Raw genomic sequence first — 21,172 nt, 5'->3', positions numbered from 1 at the left:
TGCAGGTAGCCTTTTTTTTATTTGTTTTGCTAGTGATTTATATCGAACAAGTTAAAATATTAAGTTATATCTATAGCCAAGCAATGATGTAATGATCACCTGTAACTTATAACACCAATCACCATTCTTTTTCATGGATTGGTGCGAACAGGAGGGAACAAGGGAAATATGGTGTGCTTCTCCTGCATGTTCGCTGCACCACCGCAGCTTCCGAACTGCATCCATGCACCAGTGGTGATTAAGTTCTGTATGTGTTTTTCACAAACATTGCATACTTTGGCCATCGGTGAGATTCTGCTCGACATGCCTTTGAGTTGTGCTTCCTCTAATGAGGAGAACCCTCAGAGTTCTATTCATGCCCTAAATACTAATTATCCCATTCTTGTGTCAGGGACTAAATATAAAATATTAACTGAACTAAATATATAATGGAAATCAAAATAAGGATCTGGCGTTAATTTTCCTCGAGGGTGGGGCTATTTTAGTAACATCTTGCTCCCTGCGACTTTGTAAGAAGATAAAGGAGGATAGCTCTTGCTAGAAAAATAATTTTCGGCTTTAATGGCTCTTGTGGGAAACAAAGTTTAATTTGTATTGAATTTTACAGTTCTAGATGTATTTGGTGTCGCAGGCTAGCTTTGTGTTGGTCATGGTATTCACGGAATAAAGGTGAGAAATCTGGCTGCAACTTTTGCTAAACAACACTCTATATGTTGATTTCCATGTAAAAGACAGCAGCAGCAGGTGGGGTAGTACCGGCTTTTGTCATCAGAGGCTTAGATTCTAGAGTAGTGATGGGCATCGGGCCGTGCCGGCCCGGCTCGGCCCAGGCCCATCGGGCCACGGACTAAACGGGCCGTGCCGGGCACGGCCCGCTCAGCAAAAAACGCAAGCCCGGCCCGGCCTCAGGCCCGTGGATTGGCGGGGCGGGCCGGGCACGGCACGAGACGGGCCGTGCCAGGCACGGCCCGTCTCGGGCGCAAACGGGCCGTGCCAGGCACGGCCCGTCTGGAGGGGGGAGAAAATAGCCGTTGGAAACGGCTATTTTTGGTTTTTTTTCCCAAAATACCCCTCCCAACAGTCCAAAAACGACTAATTTGAGGGGTATTTTGGGAAAAAAATTTTCTGGCTCGCGGGCCGTGCCGGGCCCAGGCCCTTATGGGCCGTGCCGGGCTCGGCCCGCGGGCCAGAAAATAGTAACCTAGCCCGGCCTCCTTTCATGGGCCGTGCCAGGCACGGCCCGTTATTGTAGCAAGCGCTTCGTGCCGGGCCGTGCCGGGCCATGGGCGGCCCGGCCCAGCGCCCATCTCTATTCTAGAGTGGTGGCTGTCAGATTTTTGATGTCTCGGTCCTTGAAATAGACCTGAGGGCGGCATAGCTGGCCTGAGCCACGCCCGGGAGGGTTGAGGACTTCCTCTGTTATACTTGAGGGAGATTCTGCCACCGTGATTTGATGGATTCAGGGTGGATCTAGCGACGGTGGAAGGGGCCACCTTCTGCTTCGAGACATATGGGCAATAGTGAGGGATGGTGTGGCCTTTCAGGCTTAGCATGTTTTTAGAGAGGTAAACGGGGCTACGAATTGGATGGCGTTGTATGTGGCCAGCCACTCAGGAGGTGTCTTGTGGGCTATGAAAGCGGAGCTGTCTAGATCGCTTCAGAATTTGTTGTTTTCTAATTTTATTGGATGTATCCATATTAGAAATGTATGAATTATCCGTTATAGCAAAAAAAAATGTAGAGGACATTGGTAATGTGATGCCATCTCGACATAGCTAGTAATGTTGAATTTGAACTTAAAAAAAATGTCAAGATTTTTGTAGGCTATCAAGTCAACCACTTCCTCAGGCTCCTCCACCAAGTTAAAATATTTACCTCTATATACTCTCAAAAACATATTTCTATATGAAAAATTTGGACACGTATTTAACTCAGTCCATGTCTAAGGTCAAACAAGGAGGTTCAACATCAGGCTCAGATCGAAGTCAGTTTTGAAAAGCTAATACAAATTAAGAAGATAAACCTAGAGATATGATCAAATAATACTGATCTAGGCACATTGGAAAGGTTCAGCATGAAGATCAATTAATAATTCTATTCAATCATGAGGAGATTATTTCCTTAACTATTTTTCATATTCGTACCAAATCAAATCCTAGTACACTTGTCGGGAGATTCTATTTTACCATTATTTTTCTTTTTTGTAGAAATCTCTTTTATTTTCAGCAAGAAACAAATGTGGACGTGTTCATTGGTAGGTTTAAGGGTCCTACAATTATAAATTGAAATACCTAGAAATTGTAAAAACCACCTTGAGTTGAATTAAAATTCTAGTTCTATTCTCTATTTTTCTGCGAGTTGATTTTATTATTCTTGTAGCTTGTTCCTCCTTTCTTGCTACTCCTTTGTTAGATAGATCCTTTTTCCCTTTGAAGAGAAATCACCACGTCCATTATTTTGGTATCAGAGCGGTTTTGGTTAGACCTGATGCTCTGATTGACATTGAAATCATAGTTCTCCGAAGTACCCACAATGCTCTATATGTTAGAGATTAATCCAAAAAATGTGGAGATAAACAACTAAAAATGAAGCATGATCATAGTTCGGTCAAGAACACTGCATTAGAGAATTAGATTGAAAGGATGATGTGCTGTTGAATGCATCTTCTAAGCATCCCATCAACCCTTTCACTGCATTCTCTAAATCATGGCATAGCTCGACTTCCCCGATTTGATAATCGAGCTATGCAAAATAGTGATAGGCACTTTAGCATTAAACTTGAGTTTTTTAAGTTTCATGGGAGGTTAAATCCAAAGGACTTCCTTAACTGGATCACCACAACCAAAGGGTTCTTTGAAGCTATAAGCATCCTCAACCATATGAAAATGAAGATCATGACTTTTAAATTATAAGGCTATCCATTTATTTGGTGAGAGAATAATCAACATTAATAAGCGAATATTGAAAAGATGAAGAACACCGACTATATGGAGGAGTTTTTCAAGATATCCATTTTAGCATGGCCATATGAGAATGAAGTCATGTAATTCATTACCTCATTGGCTTATGGGTTATAATCTATGATGAGATTGCAAATTACATGATGTGCTACTGAGTGATACCTATCAAAAGGCACTACATGCTAAAAGAAGCTGGAGAGGGCATAAGCCCTTCACTAGCTTTCAACAAACTTAGAATAGGTGGCAACAAGAATCTTGCTTTCTCCCTATGGGATGCATACCTAGAAATAATACTAAACATCATACTACCAACCGCAAAAGGAGGGACAAGGAGCATGCATGAACGAAGAGAAACATTACAAGTATTCCTAAAAAATCTTTCCTGATAAATACTGCATGTTATGCGTATGGGGTCAGAGGGCACCATGCATTTGAATGCTCGGGATGAAGCCACACTATTTATTTTTTTTTGGTGCAACGGCGGCTCACACACTACAGATGTGAATGCAGTCAACAAAATTAGAAAATAAAACACTACATAATGGCCTTGGAATAGACCCACTTCCAACCCAAACAAAACCACCGGAGTGGTGGGCCGTATAGGAGGCCACCCAATCAACTGCTTCGTTGGCCTCCCTAAACACGTGTGAAGTCTGGTGGGAGTCACACTCCTCCATCAACCTCCAAATCTCATGGATCAACAGCCGGTCTTTAGCAGTGCATCCTTGTCTCTGGATCCATTCAACCACTGTGGCTGAATCGCACTCGAGAATAATATGGTCCGCACCCAGTGTCCGCCTCGCATAGTAGATGCCCTCCCAGGCTGCTCTAAGCTCGGTACACACCACTGTTGAGTCAAAAGTCCGCCGACCATGTGCCGCAACTAATTTGGAGTCGTGATCTCGGATGGCGAACCCCACGCCGCTACATCTTTCCTCATCATCCACACTGCCGTCGAAGTTCACTTCGAGAAAACCAGGGGATGGGGGCATCCAGGAGATGAGTACTGTCCTAGACGTTGTGTGAGCAGAATGGAGGGCCCAGATGTCCCCAGCCAACTTAGGTGATGCCTTTGTAACGCCGGTGATCTCAGCCTCCTGCATAAGGGCTCTAGCCGCTATCACCCTCGGATGAGGGCTGACTCCCTTGAAGACTCGGGCATTCCTATCCAGCCAACACTGGTAGGCTAGACAGGCAGCAGATGTCCCCCTCTTCTCAAACACAGATCTTCATGTCGAGGCCTCCAGAAATCATAAAAACTCCTCGGCAGACGACCATCTCTGCCACTGATCCGGCTAGCCCGAAGCATAGCACCATATCTGTTTGGCCCGCGAACAGTCTATGAGGGCGTGGAAAATGGTCTCCTCCACCTCCGAGCAAGTCACACAAACTGTAGGGACCCTCACACCCCGCCTCCCCAACACAGCTCTAGTAGGCAGGCATCCCCAGACCACCTTTCAGATAAATAAGGCAACCCAAGGATGAATGTGCAGCCTCCAAATCCATCTGCTCTCCATCTGTCGAGTCAAGGGTCCCGGGGACCAGCCCCGAGAGGTCTCGGGCCCTCACCATCGGCGACCTAGACATGCTCCACACTCTCTTGTCAGCTGTCGCCCTCTCCGGGATGGGCACAACTAGAACCCTCTTAGCCAGATGCTCCCGGAACATGTGCCCAATGAGATCCATGTCCCACCTCCGCTTTCTTCTGACGAAGAGCTCGCATACCCTTCGGCCCTCCAGCCATCCATGGTCAACCATGGTGGGCCAACCCTACAATATCCCCTTAGCTAACCACCTATCCTCCAAAATTCTGACTGTCTAGCCATCCCTGATCTCCCATCTGATCTTCGGTAACACCCTCGGGATATGCGCACAAATCTTCCTCCATATGAAAGATGCTCTTCGTCCAGCGTGCATGGTGTCCTGGGCTGCCGGGTCATCATATTTCGCCCTCATCAGAGCGCCTCATAAACTAGCCAGCTTCAGAAGAAACTTGGCTGCCAGCCTGGTCGAAAGTATCTTCCTATGCTCGATCGGTGAGTGAACACCCCATCCACCCTGGCTCATCGGCTGATAGATGGTTTCCCAAGCCATAAGGTGGACACCCCCTCTGTCACCCTGCCACCCCTAGATGAAATTTCTGAACAACCTCTCCAAACCTCGTAGAGTTGCAAGTGGGACCATGGTATTAGAAAGCAAGTAGATGGAAATGGAGCTCAGGACTGACCATACCAGGATAACTCTGCCCATCATCGATAGTGCACCCACTTGCCAGCTCTCCAGTCTATGTCTGATACTTTGCTCCATGCTCGTACACTCCCTCCTGCGCAGTCGGCGTCCCGTGATCGAAATCCTGAGGTACCTGAGGGTCCTCTCCTGCTCACCGATCCCCAGGATGCTCATGATAGATGCCTTCACCCCATGCTCAGTCTTCGGGCTAAAGCAGATGGCTGACTTGGACAGGTTGATCTGCTGACCAGATATCCAACAGTATGTCCCCAGGATCCTTCTGATGGCTAGTGTTGACCTCCTCGTCGCATGAGCTAATAGCATACAATCATCTGCAAATAATAAGTGTGAGATCGGGGTCATCCCCTACGTCGGGTTGTAGGCCTCCATCTCTTGCGTCGACGTCGCCTGCTGCAAAAATCGGGACAGGGTGTCTGCACATATGATGATTCTTGTTGGAGTCCCACCGATGACTTGAAGTAGCGAGACGGTGAGCTATTAATTAGTAGTGTAAAGGACGGTGTCAGAATGCAACCCTGTATCCATCTGATCCACTGTGGATGGAAGCCAAATCCCTCTAGGCAATGCACCACAAAATTTCAGCTCATCATGTCATAAGCTATATTGATACAAATGATGAGTGAGTGTGAGTAGCAAATGATGCCACATATTGAACCAATCGATGAGCCAATTTGTTTTTTGGCCTTTATTTTAAGGTTCATGGTTAGCTCATCATCTGCATCAATGAGGTCGACTCGTAATCTTATATATATATAATACTTAAAACTATATTTTAAAATAATTTCATTATCATATATATATGTGTTTATAACATAATAATTTTGAATCATTATCATTACATTGCCATATAAATGTAGTTGAAAATATAGATTGATACGTAACATAAGTTTTTGGATACAAGTTTTACTTTTACAAATAGAAGCAAAAATAAAAAGAAAGAGTAAGAATGGAGAGAACGAAGCCGTTCTCCCATTGACCTGGCCGTTAACTCAAATCCTGTACAAGCCCCAGATGCTCTCCCCCAATCCGTTCACAAGGCGAGGCAGATAGTTATGGGAAAGAAATGCTGTGCAAGACGAACGGAGGTCGTATCCATCACGGGAAAGAAGGATTCACCTTCCTTCTTGTCAATCCACCATTCGATCGAATAGTATTTGCTTTGTAATTTATGCAGATGGATGAACGAAAAAAAAAAAAGAGATTACTTTTGGATTGTATAGAGCGCTCCAATGGTACGAAGGAAGAACATCATTCTTTTGCGCAACCGATACAACCTTCATGGACAAAAATGGAAAGCATATTTATAGGAAGGTCAATAGAACCGCAGATTGGTGGCTTTTTACGTGACTAGTTATTCAGACGGTACTTTATAAATGCAGAAGAAAAAGTTGCCTACGGTTCTCCGCGATATTTTGTTTTTACATTTTATTGAATGGATCTATATTCGTATAATGTGAGGCTGCCCGTTTTAGAAAAAAATAAAAATAAAAATAAAATTAAAATAAAAAGACCGATACAAGCCGAACCCGTACAACACTCACAGCCCAAATTTGTGGCGGGTTTCCAGATAAGCCTTCTTTTCCAGGCCGAAAAGAACCAAAAAAAGAAGGTGAAAAGCTCGGTCGCCAATGGCCGCGACTGCTGCTTCTCCAGCTTATTCCTGCGTAATTATTCTATCGAAGAAAAGCCTCTCTTCTCCTTTTTTGCTTTCGAGAACTATTACTTCTGTTCCCACTCCCCAGTTCCATGGCAGAAGGACGCCACCTTTCCGTTCTTCCTCCTCTTTGGAAAGGAGGAGGTGGGTAGGTGGAGCGATTCCTCGCAGTCGCCGGCGAAGCGTGGTCTGTTCTTCTTCCTCTTCTTCTTCTTCGACTCCGCTGCTTCCGGCAGCTCTGCTCTTCGACTGCGATGGCGTGCTCGTTGACACGGAGAAAGACGGCCACCGGATTTCCTTTAACGAGACCTTTGCCGAGGTTTGATGCTAGAATTTCTGGTTTAGCTTGGGAATTCGATGCTTATATGCTAATAAAGATTTTGATTTGAATTAGTTTGCTGATACATGTTTTGGGCTTTGCCGTATTATGATTAGTCCAGTGAATAGGCTTTTTAAGCATTTTGAATCATTTATAGCCGCAGAGCCTCTTTGTGTAGTGGCAAAAGTTCACATTTTGCGCAATCAGATGAATCTTATTTCGAAGTCAGTTGTAAAATTGAATGGTTTTCTTTGATTCGAGTTGTAGTTCAATCATGAAAGATGCTATTCTTCTGTACCGATTAGTAAAGAAGTATGGAGTCCTTGATATCAATCTTTCAAATTGGAGATTGACTGTGAAGTTCCTGTGGTCTGTTTGACTACAAATAGAAAACTTTTCTTGTCAAGAAAATGAAGATTTTTTTTTCTTTGATGTTCGTTGGTACAATTACAGAAGGAATTGGGTGTTAGCTGGGATGTGGAGCTATATGGTGAATTGCTCAAGATCGGTGGTGGAAAGGAGAGGTAAAAGCTCTTATATCTTAAAAATCTTGATTTGAAGGTTATACCAGCCCCATCATGCTAATTTGTTAACTTGATTTATGAAGTCAATCATCATTAATGGTTTTAATGAAGGGATGATCAAATTTAAATACTTACCTTTTATGCGTTAGGGCTACAACAACTTTGGTCGAAGGACATATTGGGACTTCCATGTGATTATTATGCCAAAATGAAATCTAACTAAAAAATATGCGGCATCTGATTCTTCTATTTTGAAGTATGAATTGAATTAGTGGATTTTTTGTTCATTTTCTTTGTAATAAGATATTTGTTCATAAATAAAATATTATATAAAAATTGGTTAATCTGGAGATGTTTTTCTAGGTTCTTGCCTAATTTTTATTCTAACTACTTTGATTTCTGACTATTTAATGATGTATCCATGGTATGTTAGAATGACAGCATATTTCAACAAGGTGGGTTGGCCGGATAAAGCACCAAAGTCTGAAGAAGAAAGAAAAGATTTTATAGCTTCTCTTCACAAAAGGAAAACAGAATTGTTCATGGCCCTTATTGAGAAGAAGCTGCTTCCTCTCCGACCTGGTGTTGCAAGGTCAGACATTTTCAAGTTTCCAATCAAATAAAACTGTAATTGAGATCTGTTGCAGTTTTTGATCCATTATCTTACATGGTGTACTGCCTTAGTTTTTATGAAGTTTGGAATTCTTAAGAACGTCATTCTCACAGATCGGCTTTTGAAGCCCACACCCTCTCAGGAAGATAATGCCATTTACAACCCTGAACTTATGATGTTAAGTACAACTTACTAAGACAATACCGTAATAATATCATATATTTATATTTCTACTTGTAAAGCATAAGCTTCCTTAGTAATCCTAACTCATTCCTTGATGTTGAGATATCTAGTTCCAAAGAAGACATCAGCCTTTAGTAAGGAAAATGTTGAAGAATGTGTTGTCAAGAAAGAGGATGCTCAAAAGAAAACCAAGCTATGCCCTGGTGGATCCTGATGGAAAACTACAAACAGGTTATGGAGTAGAATTAAATGATCTGAGGACATTGGGAAGGCTTACTCGAAGTTTAAATTAAACCACAATAATGTGCCTAGTTCTTCATTTGATGGCATGGCAGTGTTATTATCCAATTACAAAAGCTGCTAGGTAGCCTCATTTTGATATTGTAGTTTGTATGCTCCAACATTTAAGAGATGTTCCAGTTTAGAAAAATGGTCAATTGCTAGTGAAATGTTTCTTCAATGCTAATTGGGCGAGTTTACCAATTGAAATGTGGTAGACTGCAGGCTACTCTACCTTTCTTGTAAAAAATATCCTAATTTTATGAAGCAAAAAACACTATAACAGAATTTAATTGCAAGTTTAAGTGCAGCAGATGAAGGATTTGAACTCTAAGTGCATAGTGGTATAATTTTTCCCATTAAAGGTCCCATGGAGTTTGTTTGTACAACTAGGCAAGTGCATACGGGCCAACATATGATGAACGGTGAAAGCATTATGAAGTAGAATTCATTTATTAAATGGTGAAAGTACTATGGTCGGTCATACATGAAGTCAAACCATCATATCTTGGATGCCTGCCCTTGAGTAGTTATAGATATTTATTGGTCTTCTGCTGGTTATACCAGGCCATCGATAATTTGTGTCTCCAAATACTATCAACACAAATTTAATGGTGATCTTTCAAAAATGAAAATTCACAGAGTTGATCATGATCTACAATGGTTAAATTGCCTAGAAACTAGAAAATAAGTGTCTTGGAGGTCTCTTACCCATACATCAAGAGGTTCTGGATGATTGCAATATAGTTATTGAGATAAATTACCTGATAGGCTAATATAATTTGAAGTTCAAACCACTGATCTTGATGGAAACATCTTAAAGCACATAAAAACAAAAATCAAACTAATATGGCTGCTTTTAAACAATAAATCAAATCCAAGCATGGTATCATATTGTTAAAATGCTCATTTCGTCATTTGATTTGTAGATAAGAGACATACAAACAAATGATTTATGGTTTCTAGGTAACTTAGAGATTGTAGATCATGATCAATGGTTTGGATGTTCATTTTGAAAGGGCTACTATTTGATTTGGTATTGACAGCACTGGATACCAAATGCTATGTATCTATTTATGTGTGTGTGTATGTTAATATGTATATATATACTTACAAGTTACAAATATAGGTGCACATGCCAATATTATTTATATCCTTCTTTGCGATAGATCTCGTAATACCCAAGAATGTGGAAATAGTTTTATTAGTGATCACACTTATGAGGGCATGTTGGTTGTTGGATCCACTAAGTTGGTGCCTGGGTGGCTTGGTTATTTAAATTAGGTGATCTACATCTTTTGGATGTCTCATGAGTTATGGACCTTCCCTTGGGTTATAGATGCACTCTAGTGAGCAATGAGTACTTGCCATGATGTGATTGCTGGCCTTGTGGTCTACCAAAAGTGTTTGAATGATTTCTCATCTCCATTTCCTTCCCTCCTCCTTTCTTTCTGAATGATTGTGGCAAACTTCTCCTACAGCAGCCACAAATTACTACCTGAGCTAGTGATAATAATAGAAATAAAACATCTAGCCCAATTCCATTTGCTGTTTCTATGAGCATGCACGAACAAGTTATGACCAATTTTTAAAAGGAAGGAAAAAATGATGTGTGTCGGCAAGGTTTCAAGTGCCAGTCTATGCCAGTCTGTGTTGGCCGGTACTTGCCATGCTGGTTTAGTATTGGCACTGAAATGGTAGGCAAGACATCTATTAATTTGTTTGTTAAAAAATTGCTAGTAAAAAGGGTACTACATTTTTTCTGTTTTTCAAATTTTAGCATGGCATGTCATGTCTATGCTGGGCACTACCCAGTCCAGTAGCAGCATCACTTGAAACCTTCCACATGGACAACACAAACTTCATTTTGGTTCGTTATTTCATTGTTGCAAGGCCATTTTGTTGATGTTTGCTCAGATTTTTAGGCTAAAATATGCTTTTGTAAAGTTTATACAAAAAATCATGCTTTAATGCTGGTATTTGTTAGTGAAGCTAAATTTGTGGTGACTAATTTTGCTTTGCATGATCAAAAAGATTACCTATGCAAGTTTAACAAAATATAAGCTAACACAAGGCTTTCTGAAATCAAATCTTATATTGAAACCATGTCATGGAAATCACCAATTAATTGGTCTACAAGTTGGGCTTTAGCCTAGTGTTGCATCCCTCTATGTGGATGAGGGTTATAAGTTCAAATCTTGGTGGTGTTATTTTCCAAGTATTTGACCCAGATAATTCTAACACATCGTGCTCCCACCATTATTCTCGGGAAGAACGAGAAAAAAGTGAAAAAAGGATATTCGATTTCTTGTGATAATGCATGCTAAGGTCTGTGGGTTTCCTACAGTATGTTATTCATTTAACCACTAGATAGTTTAATAATTTAAACTTATTTAATTGTTTAGGCTGATTGATGAGGCTCTGGCAAAAGGGGTGAAAGTTGCCGTGTGCAGCACTTCTAATGAGAAGGCGGTATGAATTATCAGGTTCCACAATTACATGTGCCATATTATTTTGCTCAGGAAAATAAATTTGTAGAATAGTTGTAGTCTACTAACTAGGAACTCTGTTTACTTTTAAAAACTCATAGTTTGTAGCCTGGTAAGTTATATCTTAATTTATAGTTCATCACTATGCTTGCTTCTCTTAATTGTAATAGGTCCTCCAAATGATATTTGACTTCAATGTGTATAATTGAATCCATACACACTTATAAGTGAAATATAGTGTAGTAGGTCAACATACTTGATGCTGGAAAGATGCAAGCCACCAATAAGTTACATATTGCTGCATTAAATATCGTGTAAGCAGGTAATGAGCTAGAATTGCAGAGGACCAAAGGGTATTGCATTACAGGATAGATTTGGCATGGAACTGCAATTTGTTGTTGTAAAATGATGCTAGAATGCTACATTATGTATGTTTCTTCCATACGAAGCACATGCATTCATGAGTACAAACAACATTAAAGCATTCATTTATTTCTAGTTACAAAGCTTTACTTTTCTATACAAAGTTAGCAAGTAGCCTACAGCTGTTTGTGGGTTTAGACTGACAACTACAAAGACGCCCACAATTATAATGGCATGCACATGTTGGCTCTGCATTCTATATTGTTTTTGTTCAACTTATTCTCTGGAGTTTGATGGTTTGGAGATATACATGCACCATATGTAACATCTTCTTTTTAGTTTTTGGGATCTTCCATCTTTAGACTGTTCTTTCTTTTGGAACTAATAAAATTATAGACCTAGTATTTACTATGTTGTACCACGCCATAACCATGTCGACAGATTCAAAATTGAGGTATTTATCACCATCTTATTAGTTTTATTGTATTAGCCTTGGACTGACACTAAATATATGAGCTTCTAAAGATAGGCATCAGCCCTAACTAGGCCTAAATTTTGAGGCCTGAATTGACTTTGAGGTAGGGTTGGATGAACTTTTCCGAAAACCTAAATTTCATTTCATAAAATCAGATTTAAATATTTATGATATGACAATCCCTTTTAAACATAATTAAATTCATCAGTCTCATGCTAATGAAAATAATGAAGATACATGAAGTATAACCTGTTTTAGTACTAGCTAACATTTTAAGACCAGGATGGGTTAACCCACCCAGCCCATCACTTGCAAGCAACTGAGAGAGGCGTCTTACTAAAATGTGTATTATATTCTCTTGATGCTTGCAAAACACCTAAACCCTAAAATTCACCCCATCACTAACCCTCTGTTCTATCTTGAGGTTCTCATCTTTGTGACCATAGCAATGCAGATGCTGAGAGAAAGTCATCTCTTAGGCTTGTCATTGTCAGTGTAACAGATGTTTAGAGGAATTGTAAATATCTTAGCCTTAGGATAACCTGTTTCTTTTCTCTTGTCCTTCTCTTTTCTTCTTCCCTTGTCGCTTTCTCTTCTGTCTTTACTTGAAGCTTGAAGCAACCATGGTGATAAGACTTGAATCCTGAAGTAGTGTCGACCATTGACCAATTCCACACTTGTTCTCCTTTTACTTTTAAGGCAAGAGTGGCGAAGGAGGTATTACAGCTAGATTGTGGGCTAAACATCCCTTAGATCATGACCCAATAACTAATGATATAAACTAAGGAGAAAGAACAGCTAAACAAGATAAGGGATTTCCAAGTGAGGGGATTTGAAGAAGGCAATGACTCAATAAATTGGTCACTTGTGGCCCACCTGTGGTCTGCATTCTTCCTATACTAAGATTCTTGATTCTATTCATGTTGTACATGTCTTTAGAGCCTGATGTCAATTCAAGGAACCCTGCAAAAGAAATATGGTCTGCAGAGAAAACATGCACAAGTTAGATTGATGTAATATATTTTCCCCCAACAGAGCTTTGGATGCCCAAACAGTCACCTTATTCACAACTCCTATTCACTGAATGATGTGATAAATGGAGCTTGGGTACAGTACTTTTGTGTGCACTAGGGAGATTTTCTGGATTCAATCCTAGATGCTGGCATTTCAATCATTTTTTTTATAAAAAGAAATCCTAGAACTGTGGGACGGGTGCGGTTTTAAGTTTGCTATGGCAATGAGAACAAGTTTCCATTTGAACAGGAGTTTTCCATTAATGGCTGTTGCCCAGATAGACAACCCAAGAGGGGGGGGGGGTGAATTGGGTTTTAAAATAACTTAGCTATTTAAAACGTTTGTGGATGACTAATTAATGCTTTAGCGTGATGATTGATTCGTTTATATGTGCTGTGAATGAAATGAGAGAAATAGAGAGAGACAATCAATCACAAACACAATGTTTTATAGTGGTTCGGAGCTAACCCTTGCTCCTACGTCCACTCCCCAAGTCTCACTTGGGAATTCACTATAACCTTTGGATTACAGCCGGTTGTTTTACAAGCTCACAACCAAACTTGTTGTTTTACGAGCTCACAACGAACTCGGTCGGTTTTCCCTGGCTCACCGACTAGAACCACCCCGATTGTTTTTTCCGGGATCACAATCGAACCCTTACACACGTTGGTTTTACACTCGGCTCACCAACCAACCTCTACACCCTTGATTCAATCCCCGATTGAACCAAGCAAAGACAAGATGTAAATAAAAGGGACAAACGGAAAACAAGCTTCTCAAAAGCAGATAAATAACAATATAAACTGAAGAGAGGTTAGAAGCCCTCAAACACGTTTGAGTTGGAGTTGAGTAGGGCTTCTTGAGCTTCGGGTCCTCCTCTTGAATGTCTGGTCGACTTGAATGCAGGAGGAGGCTTCTTTAAAATGCTGGAAAGAGGAAGTTGGATGAAGTTAATGCCGCTCTTCCCTCTTTTCGTTGAAAACCAACTTGCAAAGAATGAAAGCTTGATCTCTTTGAATGGAATGGTCGTTCTCTTCCTTGCTACAGTCCTCTGTGGCTATTTAAAACCATCCCCCACGGAAACTAGCCGTTAGAGACCTTTTTCTGCCCGTTCTGCACACTCTGCACAACCTGACAATATGTCCGTTGGGGGGTCGGACGTCGACTCGGCTGTAGCGGGAGTCGACTCATGCTTTTCTGGAGTCGACTCGGCAACTGTTCCGGATTTGAATTAAAGTGGCCTCTTCGACTGGGAGTCGACTCGTCTTGACCCGGAGTCGACCTCGCCAACTTCTGGAGCTGACTTGGCATTTTCGGAGTCGGCTCATCTCATGAAATCCACGGAGCCAATTTTCAACTTGGCCCACTGGAGTCGACTCGATAATCCTGGGAGTCGACTCGGCGCTCAGAGCCCGAACTCCGATCTTCTGTCTTTTGGCTCGTCCAGTCTTGGAGTCGACTCGAACTTCTCTGGAGTCGACTCGGCTCTCAGTTTCCGAAACTTGGCCTTCTTGTCTTTTTGGTGGAGCGCTGCCTTGGAGTCGACTCGAGCTGTCTGGGAGTCGACTCGCCTCTCAGTTTCCGAAATATGGCCTTCTGCCTTTTTGGTGTCGCGCTGTCTCGGAGTCGACTCGTGTATTGCGGGAGTCGACTCGAATCTCAGAGTCCGAAAAACGGTTCTCTGACTTTTGCCTAGTGTTCCACTGAGAGTCGACTCTCACTTTCTTTGGAGTCGACCTGCCAACCATCGGAGTCGACTCGCGTTCCCCCGGAGTCGACTCGAATCTCAGGGTCGAAATAACGCTCTCTGACTTTTCTGACTGTAGCTTCTTGGAGTCGACTCATATTACTCCGGAGTCGACTCGGTAAGCATCGGAGTCGACTCGCGCACTTCAGGAGTCGACTCGCTGACAGGTTTTGAGTTGATGCTTTCTGTTCGTCTGTCTGTTCTCAGTCGGAGTCGACTCGTACTGGTCTGGAGTCGACTCGAGCCCCGTGCCAGTGATTCTGATACGCTTGGAGTCGACTCGTAATATCCTGGAGTCGACTCGAGTCCTCAGACTTTGGTTCAATCTGACTTCATACCTTATCCAAAATATCTTGAGCCAAGTCTAGAGACATTTAGACAAGATTTTCACTGAAACACTCAATTGAATTCATTAGTAAAATATAAGATATACTCAAATGCTTGAGCTCATCAAAATCAAATAGGGTTTCAATCAATCACTCCACAATGGCTCTGAGATTTTTGCACAGCAGATGCATCGCCATTGCCTGAGCCTAGTAACAGCTTTCCGCCATCATCTTGTCATGCACAAATCTCAAAGCCATGTTTAAAGCATCCTACAAGTTTCCAATTTCTGATTGACCTGTCTATTAGTAGATGATATGCTGGCTTCCTAAACATGAATTTATCTTAAGCAAAAAACTTTCAGTTTGTATCTCACTTAGCCCATTGGACATGATATAAGAACATGTTCGATAACCCAGTCCAGCATCATAGCGTAAACTCATAAGGAGATGTATAACACAATGGAAGAAAGGCATATTAAGTTAAGGCAAAACATTCTCATGAAGTTTTGTGGAAATGATCTGGAGAGATCTAGTTTATGCCTAAGAAAGCATGCTAAGTTGACATTGGACACTGAGAGAGAAAGATAATTAAGTTGACACTGGGGTACTGATTGGGTTAGGTATTGGTTCAACTGTTCAAGTGTGTATTGTTATTTGGTAAGCTTATTTTTTTATATATTCTCAAAACAATTCGCTGGTGACAGCTAAAAAGTATCATAGATAAATTTTACAAGAAGAAACATGAAGGAATAAGAGTAAAATTGTACATTAAACACTGTATGAACTATCAGGTCCAGACTGTGTTTGAGTCCAGGGTGGTCTCACAAAAATCAGTTCGATACCTTCAATATTTTATATGGTTTTTGAATCTATATATGGATCTGCGCCATATCTATAGGTGTATGAATCTGGATAGGATCTCGTGATAACCCTTGTTAAATCAATCCCTTCTAGTTCTAGTTTTGCAAAATAAATTACTCAGCTGACTCACTTGCCAAATTAGGTAGAAATACTTAAGTAAGCAATAATGGTGCTATTTTTACCTTGCTTGCCGCTTCAGCTTGAGGGAAAATCAGTGGTCCACATATTAAACTGGTACTTTGCTCGTCCTCCTTTTCGTCTTTTGTAATAGCTGAAGCATCTCTTTTTTATTCATTGTTTTTTAATAGGCTTTTGGTCTTTGAGTAACAATTTGGCTTCTGTTTCTTGTGTCTAAGCTTCCTAATTGCTTCATATCATGTTATAAAAGTTCACAGGAGAGAATGGAAAAGAATTGATTCAGAAGGTTCTCTAATTTTTAAAAATTGAACTAGAATAAATCATCAGGCTTGAACCTTTCACCAAGGATGTTGCATGGAATCATTAAGTTCAGGGGACGCTGTTGATGTTTTCTGATAGCCACTTTTGTATTAGTAGCTTTTCTCTTTAGAATCTGTTATTGTAAATTCATGTATAAAGTTTACTTGTCTATACTAAATCCTGTTTGCCTGCATAGTGAGATGTTGGCAGTCCATTTTCCTACCTGAATCCATTATATTTTTGGAAAAATTCTCAGGACAAAAAGTTATTTACAATTTCCTTTTTAATTTTAAAAATTTTAATTACTGGAAATTTTAAAACATTTTGACCATTGAATACATATGTTGGATGCAGGTTGCAGCTATAGTTTCCTTCCTGTTAGGCCCTGAACGAACAGAGAAGATAACAATATTTGCAGGAGACGTGGTTCCTCGTAAAAAGCCTGATCCGGTAACTATTTTTCTCTATTTGGGTTTGTGTTGTTTTGTTTATTCCAATATCCAAATCTTTATCCTCTCTTTCCTCTGGTTTCAAGGTTCACTAAACTTTATTTTTTGGATTCTATCAATTAATCTTTTCTAATCAAAAATCACAATATGAAAATGGGAATTCAAGGGACTTGGATTTGGATTCTCATTGAATGTTTATTTAAGCTATTATTAAAGTCTTTTCTTTCAGTTAGCTCTTTTTTTAATTCTGATATCCAGCATAATATGACTTTTTCTCCATGATAGCAGTTATATTTAATGACTTACAGCAGATAGTTTCCTGGACTTAAGGATCATATGACAACCTAAATAGATTCTATACTTATTTATCACTTTCAATTCACTTGTATTGAAACCTGCATAATACTTTAAATGGGTTTTCCTTCTTAGGTGTTTTGGCTTATAAATTAGGGTGCAAATGAATGCAAATGAAGGTCAATAATTTTACTTTATTCTCAGTTCTACGCAGAACAGCTGTTATTCATCCAAGATTCTACACATTAATAGTCTAACATAACAAATGCCATATTGATCAACCGCACATGGAATAGTTGATGTATCATAGAGATGCCAAAAACAAAAAAATACAATTTGATTCCATCTTATGCAATCTCCTTTCTCATGTGCAATTTAGGAAGGATCTCTGGGTATTTGGTTTACAGAATTTGAATAAAATCATGCTTCAAGTACTGAAGTAACAGGGAAGAGGGGAAAACTAGCTTGCTTCTCAGATGTATTTTCCCATGTATTGTTGGGTGCTTGTTAATAATTTTTTTATTGTCAGTTATTCACCCAAATTTCTATTAGCATAACTTTGTATCTTTCTGAATAAAAGTTTATGATGCTGATTATTCTCTCTCTTTGTGCAGGCCATCTATCTACTAGCAGCTGATACTCTTGGTGTTGAGCCATCTTGGTATTGCTTAACATTACATGGAGACTTGAGCACTTTATATAAGCTTCACAAGTTCATAAAAGACATGAAAGTTTTAGATAATCTTTTAGAAATTACTATTCAACTGTAAAGTGTGTGTATATATATATTCCGTTTTAATATGATTGCAATTATGCTATATCGAAAAGTATTATTCTATCTCTTTGTGAATACTCAACTACTTATTGCTTCCTGTGCTTGCCATTATTGTGGTGTAAAGATTTAATTAATTCATCTATCCTGTTTTTTTTGTTTTACATCCATAGAGTTACATAAATTGGTTCTGGCATGCTTTCTCTAAGCATGCTGAAGCCCATGTGTAGAATCTTTTTGCTTCTCTCAATAATACACAGTTGCTTGACTATGAGAACTTGGTTAGTTTAAATTGGTTCTTTTTTGTTTCCTGAACCTGTACAAAATCTTTAATCATGGTTCTTTTATGATGCTTATGCTTCATTCTACAATTATGTTCCTTTTTTCTGATTTTTAAATGTCATTTGCTAAAAGATCCAACTTATTCCCATAATTTGTTGTTTTAATTTGTTATTCCAGTCCTCCATTTCTGTTAGCTGGTTGTTTTTTTATTGGAAACATGCACTGTAAAATCCTCCTTTTTTGCCACCATATTTAACTAAACCTCCTTAACCCTGAAGTTTCCAGGTGGCAACTTTCTCAACTACCATCTTGTTTTCTGGGTCCCTTGTCGCCATCGGAGGTTAGATGATTCCTTTCAATTAACTAAAATGGAATGGACAATCGTTGGTGGACTGATTCATAGAAGCAGAATCCAGTGGCCAAATATCTGGTGCAGATGGGTAATGAAATGGATCATACAGGTCCAGAAATACTTTAGCAAAGCAACCTGAGTGGTGAAGAAGCTGAGAGAAAGATTATCCGATACTAGAAAATACTGAGCCAAACACTCATCACGTTTGGAAGTGCCTGCAGTAATGTTTTATCACAGAAGTGACATTGACTAAGGTTGACGAACACAATTCTAAGATGAAGCTGTGACTATTTTTGTTTGTCCAATAACTACTAGCTAAAAAACCCTAAAAGCACAAATAGAGAAACCATAACTTTCGCTAGGGGAATGTAGTTCCAAGACCTTTTCAAAGACCTCTTTGAAATTGACCATGGTGGGAGGAATTACCTTGTGAAGAAGTGGCCTTTCCAAATGCCTCTACATTTACATTATTAGAGAGTGGAAAGGGTGTGGGCTATGGTTGGAGGAATGAAGCTTTGTCTAGGAGCTTGTAAGTGGTCTGTCATCAGGAGGCTTTCTGAACGGGCAGCACCTATTTTCATCTATAATATTACAAGGTGCCCACTTTCATTTTCTGATCCTCCGTCATGTATACATATATATAGATCTACATACATATTATACATGTACGTGTATATGCACATCTGGTATATATATACTACGTTAATATTCTTTCCCCTTCCATGAATTTTCAGAAGGTAATTGCAAAATGTAATGATACAGATTGTCATACTTTCAACTTTTCTTTTTTGGCCTTTGTATTCAATGGAACTTCAAAATTTCCATTTTAGTTCTAGTCAAGTCTATTGCTAATCTTACATTATCCAGAGACTTATTTCATTATATCTTTTATAATGTTTCAAAGGAACAAATGTGAAATGGGTTTGTTGTTTTAATCTTTGTTTTCCCATGCTTTCCAGTTGTGTTGTGGTAGAGGACAGTGCCATAGGTCTTTGCCGCAGCAAAAGCTGCTGGCATGAAGTGCATAGTAACAAAAAGCGGGTAAGCATAGTTTCTCTCCTACATTTTCATTATAAATAGACGATGGGCCCATATGTCATTTTTGAGCATTAAATGTTGAAATTGGTTTCTTGAAGGTATGTTTTTCAACCTGGAGCTAATCACTTATAAATGATAATAACTAAAGCATGCTATATGGTCTAAGATAGCTGATTTCAAAGTTTTAAAGGGAATTCGAGCCCATTAATAATATATTCTTTAATATACTTGGATGGAAATTTATTTTCTCAGCAGAGCTATCAGTGCATGGGGCTTATCATGTAGTACCAAATATTACGCCACAGGGCAATTATAGTTCTGTACCCATGCTTGAAACATTTTATTCAATCTATAATGTTCATTCATGCAACAAGTTGAATATTCTTATCGATGTCTGCATTACAACCTAGAATGGTATGATGCAGTGCTACGTTGTTACAGTTACATTGTTACATGAGTGATATCTGAGTGATGGTGGCTTTAGAAGTGTTTCTGAAACATCCACAGTTTTTTTGCTCTTTTTTTCCTTTTTTGTCCCTTGGACTCCCCGGGTGACTATTTGAATTTTTGAAGTTTTGAACTATATGATGCACTCATAAAAGTTGTGGTTAATTTTTGATAATATTTCTTACCAGGCAGTAGAAACTTTACGAGGTCATTCATAAACAGCTGAAGTATAAAATCTAATCTTAGGTCAGGTGATATAAAATTATGAAGCTGAAGCCTACTTGATGCAGAATAACCGTCTTATCTTCAACAGATTTGGCAAATTTAGCAGTCAACTGGACAATCTTTCCTGGGATTCAAACTGTTGCAGATAATTAAGCTGTTTGACCAAAGCATTCAATTTGCATATATCAATATAAAAGAATTTTTAATCTAGAAATGCAAAGAATCGAATATAATCAGATAGATACTAAAGGCAGGTTAGACGTTCTAAATAGTGAAAATAATGTTAAATACACACTCAAACACCGGTACAATAGCTTACGTATTTGATAAAAATAAATGCCTAATCCTCCATTTTATAACTTAATAGATATGTGAATCTAAAATAGAATGCATGCATTATATAATCTTTGTTTGTCAAGTCAGATGCGTCGCTGTGTTTCTTTTGCAGTTACACTGCCGAGGAGGACTTTGTGACAGCAGATGCAGTATTTGATTGTATTGGAGACCCTCCTGAGGTTCGGTTCGACTTGACGTTTTGTGCTAACCTCCTCCAAAAAACAATATGTCAGCTCATAGTTGTAAATCTCCCAGGCTTGTTCTGCCAACCATGTTACCCGGTTTTTGCATGACATAGTGAAGATAGAAATGAAAATTGGCAACATGCTTGGTGTAATTAGTGTTGTATCAAATCCAAAGAAATATTGGAAAGATTGATTTCCTGTTGGTAACATAAATGCTTCACTGTGAGATTGCAGGCATGCCAATATGTTCTCAATGACATTTTCTTTTTTTAACTATAAATGGTCCATTTTTGTGAA

General features: G+C 39.6%; 1 protein-coding gene across 1 annotated transcript; it reads left to right on the top strand.

Moving 5' to 3' along the window:
• Positions 1-6,748: 6,748 nt before the first annotated feature.
• Positions 6,749-21,172, top strand: LOC120113071 (CBBY-like protein). The gene is given in 9 exon segments (XM_039133764.1): positions 6,749-7,183; positions 7,637-7,707; positions 8,141-8,299; positions 11,188-11,254; positions 16,850-16,945; positions 17,853-17,899; positions 19,604-19,637; positions 19,639-19,685; positions 20,803-21,172. Coding segments are annotated over 9 exon segments (1,047 nt in total). The 5' UTR covers positions 6,749-6,838; the 3' UTR covers positions 20,984-21,172.

The sequence above is a fragment of the Phoenix dactylifera genome, chromosome 14 (assembly GCF_009389715.1).
Source record: "Phoenix dactylifera cultivar Barhee BC4 chromosome 14, palm_55x_up_171113_PBpolish2nd_filt_p, whole genome shotgun sequence".
In the NCBI taxonomy this organism is placed as follows: domain Eukaryota; kingdom Viridiplantae; phylum Streptophyta; class Magnoliopsida; order Arecales; family Arecaceae; genus Phoenix; species Phoenix dactylifera.
This window is presented reverse-complemented; position numbering and strand designations above follow the sequence as displayed.